General features: G+C 39.7%; 1 protein-coding gene across 1 annotated transcript; it reads right to left on the bottom strand.

The window, feature by feature from the left end:
- Positions 1-3,192: 3,192 nt before the first annotated feature.
- LOC107300689 (tripartite motif-containing protein 65-like) lies at positions 3,193-8,648 on the bottom strand. Its single transcript, XM_015829995.2, has 5 exons — positions 8,372-8,648; positions 7,494-7,589; positions 7,015-7,248; positions 4,830-4,995; positions 3,193-3,307 (listed from the first exon to the last, which is right to left on the bottom strand). Exons 1-5 carry the CDS (start codon positions 8,534-8,536, stop codon positions 3,207-3,209), a joined length of 762 nt encoding a protein of 253 aa, XP_015685481.2. The 5' UTR covers positions 8,537-8,648; the 3' UTR covers positions 3,193-3,206.
- Between the last annotated feature and the right edge of the window lie 14 nt (positions 8,649-8,662).

Here is an 8,662-nt window from a genome sequence, read left to right as displayed (position 1 = left end):
AGTTTTTGGGTACTCAGTCTCTAAAAGGTTCGCCATTACTGACTTAGAACATCTCTACTTCCAAGGCAAATTTCAGGAACACTAGGGCCAAAGGCTACAAGATCTGGATTGCAAAACCCTGCATTACAATTAGATGGCAGCAACATTTTAGAGTTTATTGTGTTTTCTACTGCCATCTAGTCCTGACTGTTACAGACAGAAAAGCTTGTCCTGTATCCTTCTTTTTTCTATGTCCAGAACATTTAAAACTATTACATGTTTCATTTCATCCAAGAACAGGCAAATTTGATTTTTCTAGAACCAAGATGAAACATCAAAATGAGGCAACATAGCTTATAGATTACAGTGCTTTTTTCATGTGCCTACTAAACTGAAAAATTAATTTTAAAAGCATCAGACCCAAAAGAATATTGTCCTTGAAAATGCAGAAATTAAAGAGTAGAGCTTGGATCATAAAATGCCACTGTTAAAAGGAAGAATTCTTACCCCAAACTAATTTTGAGAAACTTGCTTCAGACAAATGTAGGGATCTCCAAATTTTTTTACAGTGGACATGTTTTAGAGCAAAAACTAGCATTATGTTGAAGTTGCATTCTGTTTGTGCAACAGAATATTTAAATCCAAACTTTGGGCTGCTAATTCGTTGTTAACAGAATTCAGTAGTTTTTTGAATTAACCTAATTGCATGGGAGTACCCAACACAGTAAGCCATAAACTGAACATGCTAACTGAGATTACACCACATGCTGCACTAACTGGCCAAATATTGTTCATCTTAGCATATTGGGGACTGGAGGCTAAAGCATATAAGGAACGGTTGCTGGAATTGGGTATGTCTAGTAGTTTAATGAAGAGAAGGATGACGGGGGACATGATAGCACTGTTCCAATATCTCAGGGGTTGCCACAGAGAAGAGGGAGTCAAGCTATTCTCCAAAGCACCTGAAGGCAGGACAAGGAGCAACGGATGGAAACTAATCAAGGAGAGAAGCAGCCTAGAACTAAGGAGAAACTTCCTGACAGTGAGAACAATTAACCAGTGGAACAACCTGCCTCCAGAAGCTGTGAATGCTCCAACACTGGAAGTTTTTAAGAAGAGACTGGACAGCCATTTGTCCGAAATGGTATAGGGTTTCCTGCCTGAGCAGGGGGTTGGACTAGATGACCTCAAAGGTCCCTTCCAACTTTATTATTATTATTATTATTATTATTATTATTATTATTATTATTATTATTATTATTATTATTATTGTACAGCTTTTCAGTTGCCTACTGATATTCTGCAGTTTTTCTTGTTTCTCTTTTCTGAAACATATTTGTATGAAACTTGTATCCTGAAAATCAGCATATTGTACAATACTGCATCCAGAAGAATTATGCAATTGGCAGTTCACACAAATTTAATTATAGTGACTGATAAAGGTAGATAAAGTAAATAGGTTTTCTTCATGTGGAATTTGTTGGGTAATATATTGGGCAACAAGACTATGCTCTGGCTCTTTCCTTCATAAAAAGTGAAAAATAAAAAGATAAACTTGTGTCCTTTTGATAAAGAAGAGGATGTCATTAAGAACAGATTTCAGAAACATCTCTTATCAAGCCTAGGGAATTTATCCCGAACTTTCATTTCTATCACAATCTTCACTCTGCAGGCCAAATACTTACTGGGAAGTCCCACTGAATTCATCAGAACTTACATACAGGTAGTCCTCGACTTATGACCGGTTCCTTGACAACCATTAAAAGTTACGATGGAGCCCAAAAAATGGTACTATGACCTGGATTCAAAGTCCCATTGGACATCCCCACCCACCCATGGTCACATGATTGCATTTTGGGCATTCAACTATTCGCCCACATTTATGGCTGTTTGCAGCATTCTGTAGTCACCTGACTGCTATTTACAATGTTTACTTTCAGTTTCCTGCAAAAATGCCCATTACAGACAATGAGTTTGCTTAACAACTACTGCCACATGACCCGCTTAATGACCGGCATGACTTACAACCATAATTCTGGGGTCAATGAAGTTGAGAGCTGCCTGTATAGGATTCAGCTATCAAAGAAATAAGTGATTTTCCATTTTTCCAATTTATAGAAAAATATCTAACCCTCATACAATATCCATAAGCAGGAAACTTTTGTCAACAGATGGAAGAGAGAGAGAGAGATAAATAAATAAACAAACAAACAAACAAATAAATAAATAAATAAAATTCCTAGACCTGGGACTCAAAATTTACTGAACAGCCCTGATACAAATAAATTGTGGAATTTATTTCACACTCATACAAAAAGATATGTAAGCACAGAGAATATATTCAAAGAGTGAAGCCAAGAAAAAACAGAATAGGGGGCATAAAACCTCCTGGGGGTTAGTAATATGTTCTTGACCTGTTATTGTGAAAACATTTTTTTCCTCCTCTAGATTACTGTCTGTCATCTATTTTGTGTGGTCTCGTTATCACTGAGACAAGCAGCCTTTTTGTATTAAGGAAGCAGGTTTTCCGTAGGAAAGGAGTGTGAGATCTTTTTCTGAGGTCTTTTTTTCAGAATTACCAAACAGAAGAATCAACATGAGTTTGTTTTTCTTCTTTTAAAAGAGAGGGAGCTGTATCTTGTATAACAGTGATGGCGAACCTTTTAGAGACTGAGTGCCCCAAAACTGCCCCGCACAGCACCGCCCCCGCTCCACCCTTGCCCCGCCCCCACCCACCTGCAGGGCCACCCACCACCTCCACGGCCCGCCACAGATCGCCCAGGCGGCTCAGCAGAGCCATAGTGGCCACGCCTTCCAGCCGTGCCCCGCAGCATCAACTTTTTGCGACAGGGCGCAAAAGTCCCCGTCTTGTCCCCACTGCCTGGTTGCCATGTCCTTGCCTGTGCTGCTCCAGGCGGGCTGTGCCTGGGGGCGACTCTCCTCCGGGGTGGCTGCTGGTGTGGAGAGGGCTGCAGGGGGAGGTGGGCTGGGGCGATGGCACGTGTGCCCTCAGAGAGGGCTCCGAGTGCCACCTCTGGCACTCGTGCCATAGGTTCGCCACCACTGTTGTATAACATTGTATTGCTGTCCCACTCTTATCTTTTGGGAACTATATAAATTCCTTTTAGGATTGTAACTAAAATTGCTGGAAGAAATAGTGCATTCACTGTCGAAACAGGATCAGTAGGAGACATCTTTGTGTATATTGAAGAATGAGACCCCACTTATTAGCCCAGTTTCTTACCCTTTAGAAGCTTTGTCCTTAGTTCATTCTCTAAGAGATAAAGTCCAGGCATCCTCTTCACAAATACGTTTGGCTCAAGTCTGACTGCAGAATGCAATACAGAGAAGAAAAATTCAACGGCAGGAAGAAAGCAAACTTCAAAAATCTCCAAATGGTAATAGAATAATAACTATGCAAAATAACAGAAAAGACCGTATGGCCTGGTAGTTAACACTAGACACCAGGAGATTGTGAGTTCAAGTCCTACCCTAGACATGAAAGAAAGCTGGGTGACTTTGGGCCAGTCGCTCTCTTTCAGCCCACAACATCAGGCTCAAGCAACCAGTTGGTCGGTCAATTTCTGTTGCAACCATTGGATCAACACTTGGTTGATCCAGAAAAAAAAAGCAGACCCTGCACTTGTGGAAAAATAGTTAGAAGGAAAAAAAAAATTAAAAAAAAAAATTCTAATGATTAAATAACACCTGTAAAAGCCATTCTGTGCTACATACATGCTTGTAGCTTTGAACAGGAACAAATGTGAAATAAATCAACAAAATCCACAATGACACTCAGGAAAATCCCATCTTTGATTATATTAATCACTCAAGAAAAAGAACAGAAACGTGATCTGTTTGATATTGAAAATGAAAAAGGAAGAAACGTATGAATTTGAAAGTTACTACAGATTTGTTTTTAAGTGACAAATCTAGGTGAGTTGCTGTCTCTGAATTACATCTTCTTTGTGAAAACACATTTTAAAAATCTCTTAAGCGATCTGGACTTTGCAGACTATTGTGGGGAGTGGGCATCCAGTTAAATCATTCTTACTATATAAATTGAGTTTCTTTGAATAGGCTAGTTGAAACAGGACTAATTTTCCTATTATTCTTACAGTATTATCCTCGAACGCAAACAATTATATTGAAAAAAAATTTTTCACAGCTGTGGTAGGCAGCTAACAGTAGTGCATGTGCCCTATGCAGCTCTTCTGATGCTCCCTTTGCAGCCTCCAGTATATAGCTGGAGAGAACTAAATGAGCAGAGCTAAAAAATTTATTCTGTTCTTGTGGGGTGAAGACATAAAGGGTTTAGGAGTGAAGGTACTCATTTCTCTCCTTTACCAATCCAAACATAGCAAAATGTCCAGTGTTTTCTTTTTTCAGTGAAACGTAAAGGGGAAAAGATGCTTAAGTCACATGTAAGGCACACGTTCCACTCCTTGAATTCACCCAACCTCTTTGCAAAGGAAAGAAGAGCCAAAGAAGTTGGCTTGGGCCATGACATAAAGGCCAATACAAAAAGTGTGCCTCCCGCCATCAACAAAGCTGCCAATCCCTACTTTATTGTAATATGCTTCGTGCACTTCCCAGACTTTGGAGGAAAGCCATATTAGTCTAAGGTAGCACAAAATAAGGAGAAATCTGGTAACTAACCTTTTCCAGCTAACACATTTTATTCAAAGGCATGAGCTTGTCCTAGCTGCAACTCACTTCATTGGATGTATAGTGTGACTAGATTGAGATTTTTAAAAAAGTGCTACCAGATTCTTATATATCTGCCAGGAAATTGACCTGTCAAGTGTGACCCGATTTTTTCATTGCCTATAAAACAGCTTGATAATTACTTTTTCTGCCAGCTATTTGTGGATTCAAAAGATTTGACTGAAGTTCCTCCAAAACCCTGAAGAATTCAGTGAAGAACTTGGTGACGGTATGTGCACTGTTATCCAAATCAAATTGAATGACTGGAGGAGCTTCCAATTTACTAGGTGGAGCGAGGAGATGTTGCTCCTGCAAAAAATAGAAAATAATTATTCTGCTAGTGCAAAGATAGATAACCTAAAATATAGCAAGAGCACAGTGAAGAAGATGCATCGAAGCTACACCATGAAGGTGTATTGAATATTAAGGAAACCAAACTGGTTTACAAGAAAGACCAAATGAGGAATAAAAAAGACATATGGCAAGACAAAGTATTACATAGCCAGTACATAAAACAAAAACAACCTAGCAGTCAAAGCACATAAAACAAAATCTAGTATTGCCTAGGAGCAGGAAATTTGAAGAAAAAGATAGAATCTAATTCTGGCTACACAAGATCAAGCTTTAAGAACAAATGCATATAAAACCAGAATTGAGAAGATAGCAACAGATAGCAAATGCCAACTCTGCAAAGAAATTGAATAAACCATGGACCACTGGTTAGCAGCTGCAAGAGGATCTCACAGATTGACTATAAACCACAGCACAACAACGTAGCAACAATATCATTGCATTTTGTGCCCTCTCTCTCCATCCTGCTTAGTTTCATTTTAATTCATTAAAAGAAAGATCTTATTCTGCATTTTATCCCAAAAAAGTAAGATCTTATTCTGCATTTTATCCAAAATTAAGATCTTATTCTGCATTTTATCCAATGTTTGTAAGTTGCCTCTGGCAAGATGGGCAGCATATAAGTTTAATAAATAAAATAAAAAAATAAAATAAATTTGCCTGTAAGTAAGAACTGGTGGGATTATGAAACAGACAAAGTAATAGACAGCAGAACAGAAGAGAAAGAACTGGAGAAAATCATAAAATATAAAGATCTGTAAATAGAAGTAGAACAACTGTGGCAAAAGAAAGCAAAATAATACTAATAGGAATAGAAACCTTGGGTGCAATTCTAAAACACCTGGAACACCACTAAACACCAGCAGCATTGACAAATCTCCATCAGTCAATTGCAAAAGGCAGCTTTACTTAGAACAACTTACATGACACCTATAACATTATTAAACAACAAATCTGCCTCTTAGATCCTTGGTAAGGATTCAATAGGTGGACAAACTTGCCAAATCCAATATAAACCTCTGGCGACCAACCAGATCATATACTCAGCTGTGCAAAAAGAACACGCAAGGTGACTATAAATGACATAACACAGTCAGCAAAATGATTCACCAGAACATCTGTAAAAATTATCACTTGCCAGCAATAAAAAATTGGTGGGAACATATAGTTGAAAAAAATAGTCAAAAATGAGCAGGTTAAAACATTGTGGGATTTCTAAATACAAACTGATAAAATCTTGGTGCATAATACACCAGATTTAATGTGGTTGAAAAAAAAAGACGTGTGGATAATTGATGTGGCAATACCAGGAGATAGAAGAACAGAAGGCAAAGAAATCGTGGGCGCTCCATCACTGGAGATTTTTAAGAAGAGACTAGACAATCACCTGTCTGAGATGGTATAGGTTCTCCTGCTTGACCAGGGGGCTGGACTAGAAGACCTCCAAGGTCCCTTCCAGCTTCTATTCTATTCTATTCTATTCTATTCTATTCTATTCTATTCTATTCTATTCTATTCTATTCTATTCTATTCTAATTGGAGAAGATCACAAAATGATTAAAATCTAAAAATTGAAGTTGAAAGAATATTGCATAAACTAGCAGTGGTGGTCCCAATGGAAAAGAGAGAGAGAGAGAGAGAGAGAGAGGGAGGGAGGGAGGGAGGGAGGGAGGGAGGGAGGACTAAGAGATGTCCTGAGACCAGAAAGAACTTTAGGAGATAATCTCACTGATTCAGCCTCTAGTAACCACATTCCTATTATGGCAACTCTTTTAAGCTATTTGTGCTAGTGTTCATAACAGGCTCTCAGCATTTCAAATGCATGTACAGGGTAAAGAAAACCCAACTGGAGGCCTCTGAAGTTGCTGGCTTTTGATACTCTGATCCCAATTGTATGTTCTGGCAAAGAAACTGTATTAAGCATACAATGACAGCAACGTTCTCCCAATGCACAGAGACACACATTTTTTTACCCACTTCAAGAAACACAATATCATCCGCACAGCTCAGCAGCCCTTCCGCTGTCCTGTTGTATTGCGTGACAGTCTCCAAATGATGCTGTAGGCAATTCCGGTTCTCCTCCATTTGCTTTAGCAAAGCAGCATGCTCACTTGTTGCCATCTTCAACACCTTCTTCTGGCATTCTTTTAGGGTTTCCACGAGATGATCAAACTTTTGCAAATTTCCTGAACTGAACTTCATTGAGAAAACCTGTAGGAAGCCAACATTCAAAACATCAAGTTATCCTCATAGCAGTTAATGTCCACTTTTCTTAAAGTACCATATGGCAATAAAATAAAATGCAGAGGGAAGACAATGGAAGGGGTACTGACCTTTACTTTGTGGACACAAGCTAGTAATGAGGAGGAAATGACCACCTCTGTTTATTCAGCAGCTGCCACAAGAGCGATTAAAATGAGCACTGCCGAAGCACAAACTATTTCTACAGGACTTACTCTAACATGGTTCATCTGCTGCTCCAGTTTCTGTATTTCTGCCGCAATTCTTTCTGCCGCTTTCCGTTTTTCTTCCAAGGTTTCCTTGATTGACTCCTGTCAAAGGAGACTAGAAGTTCAAATGGGCAATTGTTTCATACTTTCCTTGATCCTTCCAGCCCTATAGAGAATACTTCACTTGGCATATTCACGTCGGTCTACTCACATTGGAAGAAATATCTAAAGAAATACACCAAAGTATTACCCATGTAATCTTTTGCAGAGGTCCCACAGCTCTACGGTAGTAATATCACCTTGCTGCCATTGTGCTATATTGAAACAAGATGACCAAGGTCCTGGAAATGCTTATCCACTTCAGAAAGAGCAATGGGCTCAAGAAAAATGTGATGGTATATGGGCCAATTGGGTTCGCTCACATTCATATTGAACCATGGTAATAGTTTGGATTTAGCAAAACCTTCAGGATCATATCTCTTGTGAGATAGCATCAAAGCATAACCATTACCCATTTCAAACTGTACATGATTTGTGGACCAGATGACAGACCTTCTCTGTGGTTACCCCTGCAATGTAGAATCCTCTTCCCCAGAGGCCCAAGAGCCCTGTTATTCAATCTCGGAAAACAATTACATGACCTTGGGGGCACTGCATTGTAACTTTAGTCACCAGTCCCAAGTCCCATTGTTCCACACCACCGTAACTTGTACGTTTGCTGAACAAATGATCATAAGTTGAGGACTATCTGTTCAGAGAAAACCACGCCTAGTTCCATTTAGCATTAGACACGCCTTAGCCTCTGTACATTTGGGCTGTATAAGCTATAGGATGAATTCTATTAGCCCACCAGCCGCTAGTCTTGACTCTGCCACCCTGCTTACTTCTTGAGCTTTCCGTCCCTCTTCGAAGAGAGCCCTCTTGTGCTTTTGGCAGCTTCTCACGGTGCACACACAGCAGATGCAGCGTTTCTCAGTTACACAGTAAAGCTCCAAGGGCCGGCCATGACTGGGGCATTTCCTTGCCTGAGAATCAACTGCCTTCCTCATCTCCACTTCTGGGACCCCTGGGGGCACTTCTTCCAGTTTCAGCAGCTCTACCAGGTTTTCAAGATGGACGGTTTTGCTAAGTTTGGGTCTCTCTGGAAAGCATGTTCTGCATTCAGGGCAAGTGAA

The sequence above is a fragment of the Protobothrops mucrosquamatus genome, unplaced genomic scaffold (genome assembly GCF_001527695.2).
Source record: "Protobothrops mucrosquamatus isolate PMUCROS unplaced genomic scaffold, P.Mucros_1.0 scaffold7994, whole genome shotgun sequence".
NCBI classification, from domain to species: Eukaryota; Metazoa; Chordata; class Lepidosauria; order Squamata; family Viperidae; genus Protobothrops; species Protobothrops mucrosquamatus.
Note: the sequence above shows the minus strand (reverse complement) of the source record. Positions and strands in the feature narration are given on the sequence as shown.

Coding starts and splice junctions, on each gene's coding strand:
- LOC107300689 (XM_015829995.2), bottom strand. CDS start 8,536: ATGAGGAAGGCAGTTGATTCTCAGGCAAGGAAATGCCCCAGTCATGGC. Junction 7,249..7,493: donor AGCAGATGAACCATGTTAGA/GTAAGTCCTGTA, acceptor GGCTTCCTACAG/GTTTTCTCAATGAAGTTCAG. Junction 4,996..7,014: donor ATGATATTGTGTTTCTTGAA/GTGGGTAAAAAA, acceptor TATTTTTTGCAG/GAGCAACATCTCCTCGCTCC.